Source organism: Chrysochloris asiatica, unplaced genomic scaffold (assembly GCF_000296735.1).
Source record: "Chrysochloris asiatica unplaced genomic scaffold, ChrAsi1.0 scaffold00035, whole genome shotgun sequence".
Taxonomy (NCBI): Eukaryota; Metazoa; Chordata; class Mammalia; order Afrosoricida; family Chrysochloridae; genus Chrysochloris; species Chrysochloris asiatica.
This window is the reverse complement of record NW_006408553.1, coordinates 22,067,684-22,089,552: the sequence shown is the minus strand read 5'-3', so window position 1 is coordinate 22,089,552 and position 21,869 is coordinate 22,067,684. Positions and strand designations below refer to the sequence as shown.

The 21,869-nt window shown below is 38.9% G+C and overlaps 1 protein-coding gene and 1 pseudogene across 1 annotated transcript in view; one reads left to right on the top strand and one right to left on the bottom strand.

Moving 5' to 3' along the window:
- Positions 1-10,663, bottom strand: part of LOC102842704 (alpha-(1,3)-fucosyltransferase 10-like) — a 156,268-nt gene extending 145,605 nt beyond the window's left edge. Inside the window, exon 1 of the mRNA XM_006860000.1 lies at positions 10,583-10,663. Within this exon, the coding sequence (XP_006860062.1) occupies positions 10,583-10,663 (81 nt within the window). The remainder of the gene's footprint in view (positions 1-10,582) is intronic.
- On the top strand, positions 3,265-5,307 carry LOC102822931 (annotated as a pseudogene).
- Positions 10,664-21,869: the final 11,206 nt, after the last annotated feature.

The window sequence follows — 21,869 nt, the reverse complement described above, 5'->3', positions numbered from 1 at the left end:
TCTCTTCACATATGATGTTCTTGATATCATCCCACAACTCTTCTGGTGTTCAGTCTTTAGTGTTTAATGTATTAAATCTGTTCTTCAGATGATCTCTAAATTCAGGTGGAATAAATTCAAGGTCATATTTTGGCTCTCGTGGACTTGTTTTCATTTTCTTCAGCTTCAGTTTGAATTTGCATATGAATAATTGATGGTCTGTTCTACAGTCTGCTTCTGGCCTTGTTTTCACTGATGATATGGAGCTTTTCCATCTTCTCTTTCCACAGATGCAATCAATTTGATTTCTATGTGTTCCATCTGGTGAGGTCCATATGTATGCTGTCTAAAGAAGGTATTTGAAATAAACAAATCATTTGTCTTGCAGAAATCTACCATTTGTTCTCCATCATCATTTCTATCACCAAGGCAATATTTTCCAACTACTGGTCCTTCCTCTTTGCTCTCAACCTTTTCATTCTAATCACCAGTAATGAGCAATACATCAAATATGATGGTGTAACCAAAACATTCCAGAATAAACAAACACTAAGGGATTTTTTTCCAAGACAACCCTGCAATGAAAAACATCCTAAAAGAAGTTCTGTGGACTGGTAACCAACAAGAACAGACAACAACCAGAGACCGACATACGTGGAAGCATCACCCTGAACTCAATCGACAAATGGAAGACTCAAGAACAGAATAAAATTATAAGAACAGAGGATTTGGGAGGTCAGTCTATGATCAAACTATTACAATGTGAAAGAAGGTAAACACAGAGGAACAGAGATCCGAGTGGTGAGAAGGTCAGGTAGATTACAGAATAAAATAGACTGTCTTAAATGGAGAGAAGAATTAATGGAATATAAGGTAACCACAACGGTGAGGTTGGGGTTGGGGATTTAGTTCGGATGTTGGGGAAGGCAATACAAGAAGGGGGAGGAGGTGGAAGAACAAGATAGATAGGGAACACTGAGACAGGTTTGCATGGCCTAAATGGGACAGAGATAAATAGTGATGCATGTTCAAACTTGGAACAACAGGGATCTGTGATACAGAGATTTAAGCATAGTTTGAAGAGGGGAAATAATACTAAGATGCTTGACTGACTCATGAATATTGGTTTCCATTGCTTACTACTGTAAAACAGACACTTGAGTGGGATAGAAAGAAATGTTGGGAAACATGATTACAGAAAACTTGTAAGTCTGTCTTCAGCCTATAACTGATTGGAATACCTAAAAGGGGTTCTAGAACTTGCCCAGTGATATAGGCCTCTTGCAGAGCCTTTGCAGAGTATAGGACCTTAAGTGGAGTCCTGAGTCCCATCCAGAACCTTATGAGATGGGACATTTCCACTAGAAAGAACAAGCAGACCAGCCTGGAACAGTTAGAGCAACAGAAGACACATCTTCAAAGAAAGATTATCAGGAAACACCCAAAACAAAAATGTCACCATGACTGGCTACTACAAGAACAAGCAAACTGTTTGCCAGGAAGCCATCAAACTCCCCTCTAAGACTGAAACTCAAGGGGGAACACATGAGCAGGCATGTAAGCTTACTGACAACCACATTGATCTACTGGTAAGTGGAAGAGGGGGAAAGGCAGCAATGAAGAAACGGGCTGAGTTCAACCATGGTCCATTGACTCCCTTTGACCTGAAGATGAGAGAGAGAAGAGGAAGGCCTGGTTGCTCCAAAGTGTGGTAAAACCTAGGGACACCTGAGCTCATGGACAAGGACATAGCCACAGAGGGCTAGAGCTGAGAGTGAAGCATCCAGCTGATATGAAGTGATGGGGTATGCACAAGAACACCCAAACTTGCAGACAGTACCCATTTGACCCAGCCTTGAAGGCTTGATAAATCTCTTGATAAATCAAAACTCAACCAGAGGAAGATTTAAGAAGAAAAAAATTTTTTGATAAAGGAAACAAGGGTAAATTGCTACAATTTGATGAACCTGACCTATACTCATGGAGGTAATAACTCTAAATACCAACAGAGAGGGAAGGAGTCACATCAAGTATCAATGCTATTGCCAATTTTAGACATTGACTGCTTAAATTAGGGGGTGATAAAGGCACAAAGTGAATGGCTTGCAAGGTTTCAAGAGGGAGTTGAGTTTAAGAGTGTGTAGGGGAAGAAAGAGTTCCCACTAAATAGTTTTCATCTTGTCTAGATGGGTCTGGTGAAAAGAGATGGGGATAAGATTCGTATGATTCAATAGTGAGTGACTGATATCATGACTAATTGTGACTGTCACAATTGTAAAGGTAGAGGTTTTGTAACAAAAACAGGGGAGTGGTTAATCTTACAGTCCAGAAACAGAGGGCCCTAGGACCATCAACGTAGAAGAGCACAAGTGGAATGCGGGACCTTATCCAGAGAAGTAGTGACACCAGAGACGGAGGCAGAGATTGGGACATGGAGACGGGGAGTGGCTGAGGACTCTAGATTCTTGGGAAGAGAGGGACTGGTGCTGGCACCTCGGAGGCCGACTTGCAGAATCTGCCCTTTGGAGGTGTAAATTATTATATATGCCTGAGTGGTTTTTTGTTTGTTTTTTTAAAAAGGGCTAGAGAGAAATATTGTTAACTGATGGTACATGGAAGGGATTATAATCATTGTAATGAAACAAGGTGTATGATTTGTTGAACGTAAAACTGATGATCTGCCCTGTAAAGTTTCACTCCATCCATAATAGAAACCTTTAAAAAAAAAAAGAAAGAAACAAGAAACAATGGCTCAAACAAATGACTAAAATGAGGGGCGGGGTGAGAAACATTTCTGAGGAATAAAAAATAATGGAACTAACTGAAAAAGAATTCAAAAGATGATATTTAGGTAACTTCAGAGGACTGACAGAAAGATAGAGGAAAGCAAGGAGTACACAGAAAAAAGCTTTAGAATTCAGCAAACAGGAACAAACAGATAAGACAAATGCAAATTTGGAACAATACAAAACCTGTAATTAAAAATCCAAAAGATTAATACTAAGATTTCAGAAATAGACTATACATTGAAAGGGCAAAGGAGTAGATTCAAAACAGTGGAAGCCTGAATTAGTGAACTTGAAGGTAAATCTCTCAATACTAGTATGCTAAAAGAACAATCAGAAAAAAAAATTTTTTTGAAAAAAATTCAAAGAAAGCCTAAGAGTTATGTGGGACAACATGAAGAGGAATAACTTATGAGCGATCAAAATTCCAGAACAAGAGACCATAATAAGCGCAGAGAAAATTGTTGAAGAGTTGTTGGAAGAAAACTTCTCTAACACCATGAAAAGCAAGGTGATAAGGATACAAGAAGTTGAACAAACTTTAAACAGCATAGATCCCAAAAGAAAATCACTAAGATATATTATAGTTAAATTTTCCAAAACCAAAGACAAGGAAAGAATCCTGAAAGCAGCTCAGCAAATACAAAAAGTTACCTTCAAAAGAGAACCAATAGGACTAAGCTCTGCTCTTCCAGCAGAACCCATGCAGGCAAGAATACAATGGGGCCAAGGGTTTAAGCGCAACAACTCGGCCAACCTCGTTCTACTAAGGTCTTCACTTGGGTCCACGTCATAAGAAGGAAGCCAGCAGATTTGAACCTACCTACTTTGAAGCTGCTCATCATGATGAAACTTAAGACACAAAAATTAAAAAGCCAGTTTCCAAAGGCGGCAAGAGGCCTACAAAGAGTATTAGGAAGAAAACAGCCTGCAAAGTTTCCTCGGCTTCCCAGCTTGTTCACTACAATGGTCATGCCAACTGGGAGGGAGAATTAAAGTAGAAGAGGGTGGAGCAAAAGACAGAGAAGCAGCAGGCTGCCCGGGAGCAAGAGAAACACAGACACAGGACCATCAAGTACAGTCAGAATGTCATGAGATGCCAAGAAGCATTTGAGCACAAGGAGGAAGTTTTTCAGGAATTAAATGTGTTTCCTCAGCTGGATGATGAAGCCACAAGGAAGGCTTAAATAAGGAGTTCCATAATGTTGTGGAGTACTCTGATGTGATTCTGGAAGTCTTGGATGCCAGAGACCCTTTAGGCTGTTGCTGCTTCCAAATGGAGGAGGCTGTCTTACAGGCAGTGGCAATAAGAAGCTGGTCTTGGTTTTGAACAAAATTGACCTGGTACCCATGGAAGTTGTCACAAAGTGGCTGGATTACCTTCAGAATGAACTGCCAACTGTTATGTTCAAGGCCAGTACCCAGCATCAGATGAAAAACCTGAACTGCTGCAATGTGTCACTGGAGCAGGCCTCTGAATCATTGCTGAAAAGCAAATCCTGTTTTGGTGCTGAAAACTTCATGAGGATTCTGGGGAACTATTGTCACCTTGGTGAAGTGCGCACCCACATCCGTGTGGGGATTGTGGACCTTCCCAATGTCGGGAAGAGCAGCCTGATCAATAGCCTGAACCACAGTGTCTGCAGAGTGGGAGCCATTCCTGGAGTTACCAAGTTCATGCAGAAGGTCTACTTGGACAAGTTCATTAGGTTGCTGGATGCTCCAGGCATTGTCCCAGGACCCAAATCAGAAGTGGGCACCATCCTACGCAATTGTATCCATGTGCAGAAGCTATCAGATCCCGTGACCCCAGTGGAGACCATCTTGCAATGCTGTAATCTGGAGGAGATTTCCAACTATTATGGCATCTCTGGGTTCCAGACCACTGAACATTTTTTGACTGCAAAAGCCAACCGTTTTGGAAAGAAGAAGAAGGGAGGCATATACAGTCAGGAACAGGCAGCCAAAGCCATCCTGACTGACTGGGTGAGTGGAAAGATCAGCTTCTATACACTACCACCACCGACCCACACTTTACCGACTCATCTCAGTGCTGAGATTGTTAAGAAGATGATGGAGGTCTTTGACATTGAGGACATTGAACAGGCCAATGAAGACACGTTAGAATGCCTGGCCACTGGAGAGTCTGATGAGCTGTTGGGTGACATGGACCCACTCGAGATGGAGATGAAGTGGCTCCATTCTCCGATGATGAAAATAGCAGAAGCCGTTGAAAATAAAACCTCCAGGTATAAGATTGGCAATCTCAATGATTATTGTACCAATCCAAATATGCATCAAGTGGGGTGGGCTAAACACAGTGTTGACCACTGTCCCAAGATGTTTTCTGAGTTGACCGCCACCCAGAGCTGCAGAGGATCATGGAAACGGACCCTCTGTACCAGGGCCAAGCTCTGACCTCTGCTCTGAAGAATAAGAAGCAGCAGCAGAAACGTTCAGATAAAATTGCCAGCAAGCTGTCTGATTCATGATGTCTGCTCTTGACCTGTCTGGCAACACTGATGAAAGTGCTGGTGACTGATTTTACTCCCACCCCCAGTTCTAATGGATGGATTAATGTGTGTGAAATGAAATAGTTTGCCTCTCCCTGAAGCACCTGTATATTATAAGAATCCCTTAAAAAAAAAAGAATCCCAAGAGGCTGGAGTTGGCAAACCCAATGCTCTATTTAACACCTTCTGTCTGTTTTACAAGAGAAAAGAAATGTCAGCAATGCCCAGTTGCTAACAATTTAGCAGCCCAGGGCTACTTCTCAGATACATGCTTTAACTATTTTAAATTAGAATGTTAACTCCTAGTATGGCACTGTAGGATCAACACTAGACTGTGAGCCACAAAGTGGGCAGTTCAAATCCACCAGCTGTTCCTTGGAAACCCTACTTAGGGTCGCAGCAAGTCAGAACCAACTCGACAGCACTTAACAACAAGCTTCACTTGGAGCCCTGTTTGTATATCTTCTGAAAAGGACAAGGTAGCTAACCATGTTCGTCCTTTTGATGTGTTTAATGGAGCACCGTGTGACTTAGTGTGAATGTTAGAATGACAGAATTATAGCCCACTGATATGCTGTACTAATTAGGATTGCTGAAAACTAATATAAACATTGCTTGTAATTAAGAGTCAAAGGAGCTCTGGTGGTGTAGCGGGCTGTGGGTTGAGCTGCTAACCACAAAGTCAGCAGTTCAAATCAACTAGCCACTCCTAAGGAGAACGATGAGGCTTTTGCTCCAGTAAGGATTTTTACAGCCTTGATGTGAGTCAGAACTAATTCAATGGCATACAACCACTACCACCATTGACCATCAGTTAAACCAGTCTGTATGCTATGAGGTGTTCTGGTAGTTGACTTCCTAATAATAATAAAGGATTTTATCTCTCTTTAAAAAACAGAATACAATGGGAAAACATATATGAAACTCTAAAAGAAAACAATTTCTAACCAAGAATCACATATCCAGCAAAGCTGTCCCTCAAATTGTTGTTGTTAAGTGCCGTTGAGTCAATTCTGACCCATAGTGACCCTGTATAGGGTTTCCAAGGAGCAGCTGGTGAGCTTGAACCACCGAACCTGCAGTTCAAAGGGCTTTGCAGTCTGACGCATTAGCCCACAGCACTACAGAGAAACAGAAATTGAAAGAATGTGTAATAACCAAACCAACTTTATAAACAATATTAGAGGGTGTTCTTTAGACAGAGAACCAACAACAATCTCAGATTAACATACATGACAACGAGACCCAGAACTCACTCCAGATATGTTGGGTTTTTTTAAATACTGTCAAGTCAGTTCCGACTCACCGTATTCCTGTAAAGGATTTCCAGGGAGCAAGTAGTGGGTTTGAACTGCCAACCTAGAAGTTAGTAGTCCAGTGCTTATCCAAGAGTACCACACAAGTACTCCAGATACAGAAGTATTTAAAGTAAAGCAAACTTATGCGAATGAAAAGAGAGAGCCAGAGACATAAAGTTATAATGAAGTCAACTGCAAAACAAAAAGAGAGAATAGTGTAGATACAGAAGTTTCAAATGGCAAGAAAGTCAAGTAGGTTTCAAGATTTAAAAAAAAAAACTGTTTTAAATGGGAAAAAAATTAATTAAAAGGTAACTTCAAAAATAATCAATATAATTTCACATCAAAATAAAAAGAAGGAATATCAGAAAGATTTAGTAAACTTTAACACAACCAAAAGGAAAAGAAAACTCACAAACAAAATGAATTCAGCACAGAAAATTATGTGGGACAAAGAAACCAGTAGAACCACAAAAAAACATGCAGCAAAATGACAGTAATCAATTCACTGCTGTTGTTAAGTGCTATCGAGTTGGTTCCGACTCTTAGCAAATCAATCAATGATTATACTGAATGTCAATGGAATAAATGTACCAGTCAAGAGACAGTGAGTAGCAGAATGGGTAAGAAAACAGGATTCTTCAATATGCTATCTACAAAAGACATGTTTTTAAAAGTGCCAATCAACAGAAGAATGATTAAGCAAACTTTGGTACACAGACACAATGAAAAACAACCCAGTGTTAAAGAACAATGATGAAGCTGCTAAACATTTCACAATATGGATGAACCTAGAATAAATTAGTCAATCACAATAGGACAAATATTGTATAATGCCAGTGTTGTAAAAAATTAAGAAAAGGTTTTCTTGATTTAAAAAAATATATTCTATGATGGTTACAGGAAGAGAGGGAAAGTTATTCACAGGCTACAAGGCAGACACATGTTAACATGGTGGCAGGGCAGGCAATATGCAACAAGAGGAAGGTTAGCAGAGGAAAAACAAAGGTAATGGGAGACACAAGGAAGAATGCGATAGTTAAAATGAATAGAGGTAAAGTCCTGGTGTGGCACTGAAGGATAATGCACTGGACTGAAAGGTCGGTTTGAAAAGCAAGGTTGGAGGCTCAAACTCACCTGCTGTTCCTCAGAAACCCTATCTAGGGTCACTATGAATCAGAACCAACTCAACAGCACCTAACAACAGCAATACAAATACTGTTAACTTATGGTACGTAGAGGGGATTGCAATCATTGTGGTGAATCAAAGTATAAGATTTGTTGAACGTAAAACTGAAGATCTGCTCTGTAAACCTTGACTCAATTCACAATAAAATGTTTTTTAATAACAGCAAGCAAAATTCAAAAGTATGCACCCCAAAATTTACAAACCATATATTTAAAATACAGTTAAATGTGAGCCTAAGATAAGTAATTACTTCCAGAAAATAATGTTTAGCTTAACTGGGGGAAAACAGAGATTCATATTTAGATTGTTGCTAACCAAATCATTTCTGTTATACAATCCATGACATGACATTTTAATTAATCCTTCCTTTTCCCAACTCAAAGGAACTCAGGTGGTGCTGTGGGTTAAGCATTGGGGTGCTAACCTAAAGGTCTCCAACACAAACTCACCAGCCACTGCATAGGAGAAAGGTGAGGCTGTCTGCTGCAATGAACATTTACAGTCTCGGGAACCCTAAAGAGCAGCTCTGTTCTGTCCTACAGGGTAGCTATGAGTCCGAGTCTACTCAATGGCAATAGGTTTGGGCTTTTGGGTTTACCCAACTCAGGTAGAAGATTATTTTATCTGCCTAGCCTATAAACCAGTAAAACCAGAATAGGTCATGTATGCATGTTGCTATTGCTGTTAAGTGCCATCAAGTCTGTTCTGATTCATAGCGGTTTCTGAGGCTAAATCTTTGCTGGAGCAGAGAGTCTTCATCTTCTCCCACAGAGCAACTGATAGACTCGAACCACAGACCTTGTCTTTCACAGTTCAGTGCTTATCGTGTTAAACAACAACAAAAAAGGCACTGCAGCAACGTAAATATTGAATCATTCAATGTACCAGTTGTTGTTGTTAAGAGCCACCAAGTCAGTTCTGAATCATAGAGACCATGTATAGCGTTTCCGAGGAGTGGCTGGTGAGATTGAACTTGCATCACCATGGCAAAAATGAGACCTAATGCATGACCTACTTACATCAATAATCTTTAAATTTTGATTTTCAGATGGACAGCTGGTATTCCAATAGATGCAAAATATACCTGAATTTATGTCTATCATTTTTCTATCACTGTATAATTTTTATTTTAACTTAAAATAAGTGAAAGAAGTCCAGGATAACTGATTGATTTAATCATTTCTTTTACAAGGATCAGCACAAGGCTGGTTGATTCTTATGAGGTAGAGGTTGTATGTCTCAAATGCAGAATTTTTCCAAGCTGCTGTAGCACACCATCATCTCTAACTTCAAGTACTCTCCCTTCTGTATTTGGGTTCCGTAATTCACCACAACATCTAACAGAGTTTGCAAATTTTCAAGGAAATGGATCATGAGATTGTGGAGGTTGACAAGTCCCCAGTCTGTGAGTCAGATGTCAGGTCGGAAGTACCACGTGACTCACATGGTTATAGAGGCTGATGAACCTATTTATTAGTCCAGGCAACAGGCAGCTGGCTCACATAGCTGCAAAAGTTGGTAAATTAGGTCAGACAATAGGCTGTTGGCTCCAGAACCAGAGGTCAGATGATAATGAGCCAGATGGAGAATCCAGAGCAATAGAAGAAACTTTGCCAGAGCATTCATATACATTTTGGATACAAATCATACCCTCAAGGAAACTACCCTTACATGAACAAGACAGTACAAGATTGTGACTTGAATCCGGGTGGTAAGGTGGTGATTGGGGTAAGAGTGATGACTTGAGTCTTACATCTAGCAAGACAATAACTCAAGACACATCCCACCCTAATGCTTCCTCATTAATATAACAGACAACATACAGACTAGGATTTACAACACATCACAAAATACAGAATAATTAATCAGACAACAAAACAGAGGATGACTACATCATTCCATAACTGTCAAACTACTAAAAATCATGGCCCAGTCAAGTTGATACATAACCTGAACCATAACAGATTCCATACGTTTTATTTGCATTAGCAGCAAGTTGTCCAATCTCCTTGGTGAACCACAAGCACTTTATTTGCACAGTCCTGCCAATCATTGTGTGGGAGTCACAGAGACTGTAGCTAGAAGAGCCATCCATATTAAGTAATTCAATGTACCACACTGCTTTAAAGGAATAAATGGGAAGACTAAAGAAATGTTTAATTTCATTAACCCTAAATGTCTGTTGTAATTGTTATGACTCATAGCGATCCTATAATTCCATTAGCATATGTCAAGAATGGCAAAGCATGTTTTTGTTCTGCATTTAGTATAGACTGCTGTATTTTTCACATACAACACACCTTCGTAACTCACACACACATATAACACACACAGCAGGCATACAAAATTAACATTAGAGTGAGTTCTACAGTTTCAAAAAAAAAAACATACCATGTGTATCATTTCCTTTAAAAGTGGCATATCGTACTCAGAATAGTCCTTCCTTCTTCAAGAATGCCATTTTTCAGATGTGACAACTATACGGAACTTTGAGGAAGTCATCCAATTTAGAACCAACAAGACAGAATCAATAAATTTTATTTCTTTGTTCTTCTGGAACCAGGAAATCTACAAGAATCACAAACTTGAGTCCCCATCTCCCTAGCTTGTTGCTACCTGACACCTATTCACTAAATCTGTTTCATATTTTAAACAGTTGGAAGTAATGTACTTCCTTTGCTTTAGACAGTTAAAAATGTCCGGGATCCTGAGAAATAGGTAAAAAGTAAAGTACTTGGAGTTCTAAGAAAGTGGGGTAAATGTGGGGAGGTGGCAAAGGCCCAGGAATCAAGACTACAAAACTTAAATTCTTGGTACCTGGAGTGTGACAAGCAGAAAGATGGTGGCTGTGATGCACAGGCAAGATGCCAAAAGCTTTCTCCTCCGAATGCTCGCCATGCTGTCCTGCCCTGGATGACTGACAGAGGGCGAGTCTGGTTACCAGGTGTTCTTGCATCGGCCCATATCCTAAGACAACTTCACGTGGAGGAACCATCTGGGTGCCAATTTCCTCTACTACCATTCCTGCTGGGAGCTGGTCTCCATGAAAGATTGAGTTCTGAGGTTCTAAGTGGGCCTGGCTTGGCATCTAGAGGGAACAGCATGCAGTCTTCTTAAGCTATCATCACAGCAGCTTGAGATTCTGGAAGCCAGAAGGCATCAAAAAATTCTGTAACAAATGAATAATCTTTTAGTCATACTGCAAAAGATTTAATAGATGCAGATTTGTAGTATTATCATGTAGAAACTTAAAAGCTAAAATGATAGGGCGGACCTAGTAATACCTTGCTGATTGGTATGGAAAACCATGTCCAGAGAGGTGAAATAACTTGCTCAAGGTCACATAACCCATTGTTGTTGTTGTTAAGTGCCATCGAGTCGATTCCGACCCATAGTGCGACCCATAGCGACCCTGTATAGGGCTTCCAAGGAGCAGCTGGTGAACTTGAACTGCCAACCTTGCAGTTCAAATGGCTTTGCAGTCTGGAGCATTAGCCCACAGCACCACATCAGGACTCCACATAACCCATTAGAATGCCAGATACATGAGTACAGTCCTATTTAGAGTCTACAACTTTTATTTCCACTTAATTTTCTCTGTCTTCAGAAGGCCAGAGTCCCTAAGTCATTTGTAGTCATATCCTTTGTCTTTGGTTTCAAAAAAACAGAAAAATAGAAAATAGAGTAGGTACTAGGACTATCTACCTACCCCTATAAGAATTAGGAAAAATAATAATAAATGAAAAGGGTTTAGGCTCTGATCAAAATTGAATAATGATCAACCAGCCCCAGCACATCCTTGTCCCAGGAAAGGAAGCTATTTTAGCTACAATGTATGAAATTCTGACGACTGCTGTATTTCTTGAGTCTTGCATAACAAGTATAATAAAACAGTCGTGGTCTGGACAATGATTCTCTGGAAGTTTCAAAATAAGAGTTTCATTTGAAATGTATGTGATCTTTTCAAAACATTTTAAAAAGTGAACTAAATGTTCTCTTACCAAAATCAAACCAAACTAGTTCTCACCGTAATTAATTCTGATTGATCGCAACCTATGTAGTTCACAATGTAACTGAATGCTCCATGGGGTTCTAATGGCTGTGACTTTTTGGAACCAGATCTCCCTACCTTTCTTCTGTGATATCTCTGAATAGATTTGAACCACCAACTATCTGGTTAATAGCCTGCCACTTTACCATCTATGCCACATACTGTGGTGGCTTAATCTTGTTTTGACTCTGGTAGCTATGGCACCGGCATTTTGAATGGCGGTGTCCCCCTAGAATGCCTTTTATCCCCAAGAATTTAGGTAAAATGTCTGTGTAAATGGCACCATGAAATTCAGGTTAGAGCAAAGACAATGCTCCAGAGGAAGGGCATTGCTGCCGTAAAGTTCTTCAAACAGCCGATTAACGTTCTATATATTATATAAATTATTGTTGTTGCTGTTGTTAAGTGCCGTCGAGTCGATTCTGACCCATAGTGACCTTGTATAGGGTTTCCAAAGAGCATCTAGTGACCTTGAACCACCGACCTTGCAGTTCAAATGACTTCGCAGTCTGATGCATTAATCCACAGCGCCACACCAGGGCTCCGTATATACGGTTATAATAATATAACCAACTCTCAAGGTCGGTGGTTCAAACTATTCAGCAGATCCTTGAAAACCCTATACAGGGTCTCTATGAGTCGGAACCAACTAGACAGCACTTAACAACAACAATATATTTCTAGGATATACAGTTAAATATAAAAGTGGAAACGCAGTTGCTGCTGTTGTTATCCTTTGGTGCTCTCTAATAGCGCCTAACAGAACAAAACACTGTGCAGTCCTGTGCCAGTCTCCCAATTGTTGCTGTATTTGATCCACTGTGTCAATCAATTTAGTTGGTGCTCTTCCTTTTTTTCGTTGCCCCTCCACTTTACCAAGCATAATATACTACTCCAAGGACTGGTCACCTCTGATAACTTGTCCAAAGTATAAAAAATGAAGCTTCACCATTCTCACTTCTAAGGAACATTCTGACTGTATGAATGTACTTCTTCCAAAACATCTTTCTTTGCTCTTCTGGCAGTCCATAATGCTTTTAATATTCTTTGACTCAGGAGAGGAAATGCCAATAAAATACATAAATTTTCCTATGGTTGTTTCTTATTCATTGTACAACTTTCAAATGCATATGTGGCGAAAGAAAATATCATAAATTGGATCAGGCTCACCTTAGTCTTCAAACTGAAATCTTTGCTCTTTAAAACATTAAAGAGGTCTTTTGGAGCAGATTTACCCAATGCAATACGTATGGCATTTGATTTCTTTACTGCTGCTTCCTTGAGAGTTGATAGTGGATCCAAGTAAAATGAAGTCTTTGACAACTTCAATAGTTTCCTCTTTAACTATGGTGTTATTTATTGTCCAGTTGTGAGGATTGTTATATACATTACATTGAGGTGCAATTCATACTAAAGGCTATGATCTTTGATATTGGTCAGCAAGAATTTTAAGTACTCTTCACTTCCAGTAAGTAAGGTTGTATCATCTGTGTATCGCAGGTTGTTAACAAGTCTTCCTCCAATCTTGATGTCATGTTCTTCTTCATATAATCTAGTTTCTAGGATTATCTGCTCATCATACAGTTTGAATAAAATGGTGAAATACAACCCAGTCACACACCTTTCCTGATTTTAAACCATTCAGCATTCCCTCTTTCTGTTCAAATGATTGCCTCTTGGTCTATGTACAGGTTCCTCATGAGCACAATGAAATTTTCTGGAATACCCATTCTTTGCAATGTTATCCATACTTTGTTATGATCTACAATTAAATGTCTTTGCATGGTCAATAAAGCACAAGCAAACATCTTTCTGGTATTTTCTGCTTTCAGCCAAGATCCATCTGATGTCGGCAATTATACCTTTTGCTCTACGTCTTGTGAATCCAGCTTAAATTTCTGACAGCTCCTTATCAACACACTGCTTTAACCATGTTTTAATTACCTCAGCAAATTTTTACTTGCATGGGATATTAATGATGTTGTTGGATAATTTCCACATTCTGTTCAGTTACCTTTCTTTGGAAGGGGCACACAACAGATTTCTTTCAATAGGTTGGCCAGGTCTTCCAAATTTCTTGGCATAGACAAGTGAGTGCCTCCAGCACTGCATCAGTTTTTTAAAAAAACATTTCAGTTTGTATTCTGTCAATTAAAGGAGTGTTTTTCACCAATGACTTCAGTACAGCTTGGACTCCTTCCTTCAATACCATCAGTTATTGATCATATGGTACCTCTTTAAATGGTTAAACATTCACCATTTCTTTCTAATACAGTGACGGTGGATTCCATCTTCTTTTCATGCTTCTTGCATCACTCAATATTTTATCCCATAGAATCCCTTCAATATGGCAACTCAAGTCTTGAATTTTTCATTCAAATTAAGATGGACTTTTGGTTTTGTGTCTCTAGGTCTTTACACATTTTGTAATAATGCTTGGCTTTGTCTTCTTGAGCTGCCCTTAGAAATTTTCTGTTCAGTTCTTTTACTTCTTCAATTCTTCTACTCACTTTACCTACAAGAGCAAATTTTAGAGTCTCTTCTGACATCCATTTTGGTCTTTACTTTTTTTTCTGTCTTTTTAATGACCTTTATGCTTTCTTTCTGCATGATGTTCTTGATATCATCACACAACTCTTATGGTCTTCTATCATCAGTGTCTAATGCATCAAATCTGTTCTTGAGATGGTCTCTAAATTTAGGTGGGAAATATTCAATGATATTTGGTTCTTGTCAACTTGCTTTAATTTTCTTCAGTTTCATCCTGAATTTGCATATGAGCAATTGATGGTATGTTCCACAGTCTACCCTTGATCTTTTATGACTGATGATACTGATTTTCTTCATAGTTTCTTCCCACAGATGTAACCAAGTTGATTCCTTTGTATTAGACCTGGTGTTGTTATAAAAAGGTATTTGAAATGAATAAGTCATATCTTTTGCAAAATTCTATCATATGATTTCCAGCATCAATTCTATTACCAAGGCCATATTTTCCAACTATAGATCCTTCCTCTTTGATTCCATCTTTTGTTTTACAATCACCAGTAATTTTCAATGCATCTTGCTTGCATGTTTGGTCCATTTCAGATTGAAGAAGTTGGTAGAATTCTTCAATTTCATCATCACTGGCTTTAGTGGTGGTTGGCATAAATTTTAATAACAGTGGTATTTACTGGTTTTCCTTGTTGTTGTTAACTGCCATTGAGTCAGTTCCGACCCATAGTGACCCTGTATAGGATTTCCAAGAAGCAGCTGGTGAGCTTGAACTGCTGACATTGTGATTCAAACAATCTTGCAGTCCAGCACATTAACCCACAGCGCTACACCAGGGCTCCTTGTAGGTGCATGGATATTATCCATTGCAGTTAGCACTGTACTTCAAGATAGTCTTGAAATGCTCTTTTTGATGATGAATACAGGGCCATTCCTCTTCAATTCGCCATTCCTGACATACTAAATAATATGATTGCCTGATTCAAAATAACCAATACCTGTCAATTTCCGCTCACTAAGGTCCAGGGCATCATTTTTTATGCATTCTATTTCATTTTTGATGACTTCCAATATTCCTAGATTCCTACTTTATACATTGTACTTTCTAATTATTGATAGACATTTGCAGCTGCTTCTTCTCATTTTGAGTTATACCCCCTCAACAAATGAAGGTCCCAAAAGCTTTGCTCCATTCACATCATTATGATCAACTCTACTTTGAGGAATTAGCTCTTTCCAATCACATTTTTAGTGCCTTTCAACCTGAGGGGCTCATCTTCTAGCACTATATCAAACAGGGCTCCCCTGCTATTCAGAATGTTTTAAGTGGCTAACCATTTAGAAGATGTCTGCCTCTCCTTCTTCTTAGTCTGTCTTAGTCTAGAAGCTCCACTGAAACCTGTCCACAATGGGTGACCCTGCCAGTATTTACAATACCAGTGGCATATCTTCTAGTATCACAGCAACACACATGCCACACCACAGTAGGATAAACTGGCAGACAAGTGGTGGATAGTTACTTGTGTAATTATTTTTGGTGGTTTCTGATGTCAAGACTCATTTTGCTGCTGGGGTGGGGGGGAATCATGGACTTTCAAGTAGAGCTAGGTATATCTGTGAGAAGGAAGTACACCCTTAATATCAAATCTTTTTTTTTTTAACCAGAATTCCACATACTTTAAAATTTTCCAATATTAATTTTATATTTCTAATTCTCTTATCAGTTTGTTGTACAGAGGTGACTTGTGTATTGTGGTGAAGCTAGAAGTTATGCCACTGGTATTGTAAATAAAAGCAAGGTCACCGTGGTAGACAGGTTTTAGTGGAGCTTCAAGACTAAGACAGACTAGTAAGGAGAGATGGACTGCTTCTGAATTTGTTGTTGTTGTTAGGTGCCATTGAGTCAATAACAATTCATAGTGACCCTGTGCTGAACAGAAAACAATCACTGCTCGGTCCCGCATCAACCTCAGAATTGTTGCTACATTTGAGCCCACTGCTGCTGCCACTGTTGCCTATTCATCTCATATTCCTCATTTTCTCTGATCCTCCACTTTACCAAGCATGAGATCCTTCTCCAGGAACTAGTCCTTCCTGATAATATGTCTGAAGTAGGAAAGTCTGGCCATCCTGGCTTCCAAGAAGCATTCTGGCTATACTTCTTCCAACACAGATCTGTTTGTTCTTTTGGCAGTCCATGGTACACTTAATATTCTGCTCCAACACCATAACTCAAATGCATCAATTCTTCTACGGTCTTCCTTACTCACCATCCAACTTCACATGTATATGAAATTATTGAAAATACCATGGCTTGGGTCAGGTGCATCTTAGTCCTCAAACTGGTATCTTTGCTCTTGAACACTTTAAAGAAGTCTTGTGCAGAATACATGATGTAATGCAATATGTCACTTGATTTCTTGACTGCTGCTTTGATGGTCGATCCAAGCAAAATAAAGTCTTTGACAACTTCAATTTTTTCTCCATTTATATGGATGTTGTTTATTGGACCAGTAGTGAGGATTTTTGTTTTATTTAAATTGAGGTGCAAGTCATACGGAAGGTTGTAGTCTTTGATCTTCATCAGTAAGTATTTTAAGTCCTCATCAATTTCAGAAAGTGAGGCTGTATCATCTGCATATCACAGATTAATGAGTCTTCTTCCATTCCTGATGTCACATTTTTCTTAATATAATCCAGTTTCTCAATATTATGTGCTCAGCATACAGACTGAATAAGTATAAGTATGGTGAAAGAGCACAACCCTGGCGCCCAACTTTCCCAATTTTAAACCATTCAGTGTTCCCTTGTTCTGTTCAAACAACTGCCTCTTGGCCTATGTACAGGTTCCTCATGAGCACAATTAAGTGTTCTGGAATTCTCATTCTCTGCAGTGTTGTCCATAGCTTATTATGATCCACACAATTGAAAGCCTTTGCATAGTCAATAAAGCACAGGTAAACATCTTTCTGATATTCTCTGCTTTCACTCAAGATCCAGCTGACATCAGCAATGATATCCCTCATTCCACATCAGTCTTGGCGTGGTGCTGTGGGTTAATGTGCCAGATTGCAAAGCCATTTGAACTGCAAGGTTGGCAGCTCAAGCTCACGATCTGCTCCTTGGAAACCCTACAAAGGGTTGTTATGGGTCAGAATCGACTCGAAGGCACTTAACACCACCAACAACATCTTCTTCTGGATCTGGCTTGAACTTCTGGAAGTTCTCTGTCAATGCATAGTTGTAGCCATTTTTGTATTTATTATCTTTAGCAAAATTTTACATGCATGGGATATTAATGATATTATCCTATGATTTCTGCATTAAGTTGGATCACCTCTCATTGGAATGGGCACAGATAGAGATCTCTTCCAGTTATTTGGCCAGGTGGATGTCTTCCAAATTTCTTGGCCTAGATGAATAAGTGCCGCCTCACTTTGTTCAAAGATTTCAATTTGTATTCCATCAATTCCCAGAGCCTTGTTCTTGGTCAATGCCTTCAGTGCACCTTGGACTTCTTCCTTCAGTATTATTGGCTCTTGATCATATGCTACCTCTTGAAATGGTTGAACATCAACCATTTCCTTTTGGTACAGTGACTGTGTATTCCTTCCATCTTCTTTTGATGCTTTCTGCATCATTCAGTATTTTGCCCATAAAACCTCCAGTAATGCAAGTCAAGGCTTGAATTTTTCTTCAATTTCCTCAGCTTGAGGAATGCTGAGCATGTTATTCCCTTTTGGTTTTCTAATTCCAGATCTTTGCATATTTCATTATGACATTTGACTTTGTCTTCTCAAGCTAATCTTTGAAATTTTCAGTTCAGCTCTTCCACCTCCTCATTTCTTTCATTTGCTTTAGCATCTCTACATTGGAGAGCAAGTGTCAGAGTCTCTTCTGACATCCCTTTTGGTCTTTGTCTTTCTTGTCTTCTTAATCACTTTTGCTTTCTTCCGGTATGATGTTCTTGTTGTCACCAAAACTCTTCTGGTCTTTGGTCTGTAGTGTCTAATGCTTCCAATCTGTTCTTCAGATAACCTCTAAATTTTGGTGGGATATATTCAAGGTCATATTTTGGCTTTCCTGGACTTGTTTTAATTTTTTTCAGCTTCTGCTTGAACTTTCATATAAACAGTTGGTGATCTGTTTTACAGTCTGCCCTTGCCTGACCTTGTTTTGGCTGATGATATCTAGTTTTTCCACGGTCTCTTTCCCCAGATATAATCAATTTGCTTTCTGTTTATTACATCTGGTGAAGTCAGCACTAAAGGCTCCAGTAATTGCTCTTTCACATATATGAAATAAAAATTTGGACAAGTTGCTAAATCTTTCTAACCCTCAGTTTTCTCACAGTAGATAATATATGTTATTATTTTTTTCTCTACCTTACATAATGGAAATATTTCTCAAATGATCTTTTTATGTGCAAAAGCAATGTATTATGTCAATAATTAATGTAACCCAGAGTAGGTAACATAGTAATATTATCAACTGAGTTATGTATAAAAGTATAAATTTTCAAAAGATTATATCACTATTCACTCTTTGAAGCCAGGATGGCCAGACTTCGTCTCTCATACTTCAGACATATTGTCAGGAGTGACTAGTTCCTGGTAAGGTGGAGGGTCAGAGAAAAAGAAGAAAACCCCTAACAAGATGGATTGGCACAGTGGTAGCATCAATGGGCTCAGGCGTAGCAACAATTGTGAGGCTGGCGTAGGACTGGGCAGTGTTTCATTCTGTTGTGCATAGGCTCACTGTGAGTCAGTACCAACTCAATGGCACTTAACAACAACAACAACAAATTCACTCCAATTCATATATTCATAGCAACTTTGTAAAGTGGATATTATCATTACCAGTTACCACATATAGAAAACTAAGCTTCAGAGAGTTTAAGTGATTTGCCCCAAATCATAGTTTTAAAAGTTAAAAGTGGGTCTAGAAATCAGGTGACCTGTCTCCCAGATCAATATAAAGGAAAGAAGAGGTTGGAGAAGTGATTGCTTATTAAAAGTACAAATAGTCAACCATAAAGGAAGGCAAAAGACGGACAGAGATTTGGGGAAATATCTTAGATTTTACAACTATCATAACAGTTCAAGGAGTCCTGGTGTGGCACTGTGGGTTAAAGCACTGGAATGCAAAGTCAGTTTGAACCACAGGTTGGTGGTTCAAGCTCACCAATAGCTCCTTGGAAACCATATACAGGGTCAATATAAGTTGGAACTGAACAGACTTGATGGTTTCTAACAACAACAAACAACAGCTCAAAATGTCCTAAGATTTTTTAAGATCTTCACATATCTGTATGACCTATGACAGAAGAATTTAAGGTTACAAATTACAAAATTGCAAATAATCTCAACTTACATTATCTCCACAAACACAGTAATGTTGTGGGAGCTCAGGAATCAAACTGTGGTTAAATACCCACCACTAAAAAATAGTGTCACCAGTCATGTGTCACTGTGTCATACTGTGGTGGTTTGTGTATTGCTATGACAATGGAAGATGCCACTGGTGTTGTAAAATGTTACCCATGGTGGACAGATTTCAGCGGAGCTTCAAGACTAAGCCAGACTAGGAAGAAGGAGAGACAGATCACTTCTGAATGGTTAGCCACTGAAACCCTACTAAATAGCAATGGAATATTGTCTGATACCATGCCAGAAGATGAGCCCCTCAGGTGGAAGGCACTCAAAATATGATTGGGAAGAGCTACTTCTTCAAAGTAGAGCTGACTATAATGATATAGCTTTTGGGACCTTTATTTGCTGATGGGTCTCAACTCCAAATGAGAAGAAACAGCTGCAAACATCCATTAATAATTGGAAAGTAGAATGTACAAAGTAGGAATTAGGAAAATTGGGACCCAGAGATGTCAATTTATAACAAAATCAACTACAAAGCAAAAAGAGGGAATAGAATAGATACAGAACTTCTAAATAGTGAGGAAGTAAAGTAGATTTCAGGACAAAGAAGACTATTTAATTGGGGGGGGGAGATTAATTACAAGGTAACCTCTAAGAAAGTGAATATATCTTCACAACAAAATAAAAAACAGCAAAATCGGAAAAATTTAATAAAACATTAACACAACAGAAATGAAAATGAAAACCCTCAAACAAAATGAAGTCAGCACAGAAAATTATGTGGAACAAAGAAACCAGCAGAACCACAAAATAACACACAGCAAAATAATAGCAATCAATTCACACCTATCAATAATTATACTGAATGTAAATGGATTAAATGCATCATTCAAGAGACAGAGAATAGCAGAATGGGTAGGAAAATAGGATCCTTCAATATACTGTTGACAAGAGAAACATCAAAAAGATGGAGACAGACTAAATGCTCATCAACAACAGAAGAATAGTTAAGCAACTTTTGGCACATACTCAAAATGGAATACTATGCAATGCTGAAGAATAAGGAGGAATCTTCAGAACACCACACAACATGGATGAATCTGGAAAACATTATGATGCGTGAAATTAGTCAATCACAAAAGGACAAATAATATATGAGACCAGTGTTGTGAAAACTTTAAGAAAAGGTTATCTTGATAAAAGAAGCATTCTTTTGATGGTTATGGGGGGAGGAATATCGAAGGGCTAGAGGTAGACCCATGTTTACATGGGTAATAGAGCAGACAGTGTACAAGAGGGTGGTTAGCAGAGCAAAGATGAAGGTAATAGGAGACACACGGAGGAATGTAAGGTTAAAGTGAATAGAGGTAAATACTGTTAATTGATGGTATATGGAAGGGATTGCAGTATGAAGCAAAGTATATGATTTGTTGAACATAAAACTGATGATCTGATCTGTGAACCTTACCTCAATCACACACACAAAAAAAAGACTGAAATTTGAAGCTGGCATCCTCAGGCTAATTTCCTTTAAGATATTCAGTACCGCTTCTGGTTATATGCATTCAAAATAAGTAGAGAAATTTAAGATCGTTTAAAGCTGACAGGCAGTTGGTGACTGTAGGGTCCTCAAATCAGCCTTGGGAATATTTGGAGGGCATTTCGATTTTATTCAATAGAGTTACAATGAGTAGGGATGGACTGCACTACAACAGCTTATTTTCGTTATCACAGTTAAGGCTAAGGTGATATATAGAAGTTTTAGAATATGCCTAATTAACTAATTTAAATTGTTCACATTAGGGTGTAGTTGTTCAAATAGATTTAACATTCAAAAGTGGTGTTTTCATTTTATAATGTATAGACCTCCAGAACATTCCCAAGGAGTGGCTGCCCTGGGAAAGAGAGATGATGTGGTAGGCTGATAGGAATGTGTCTGAGGAACTTTGGGCAATGCTTCAGCCACTTTTAACTCTAGGAACCTTGGTAGTGCAGCAATTAAGCACTCGACTGCTAACTAAAAGAGCAGTAGTTGGAACCTACCCGCTGTTTCAACTCTAGTTCACTTCGACACTCCTGTGATGTAGTGAATTATCTGTTGCCTTTTCTACCCATAGTCTGAAACTCCCACCAAACAATATTTGTGCCCTGCTGCGTCTCGGTGAGAAAAGTGGGAGAAGAT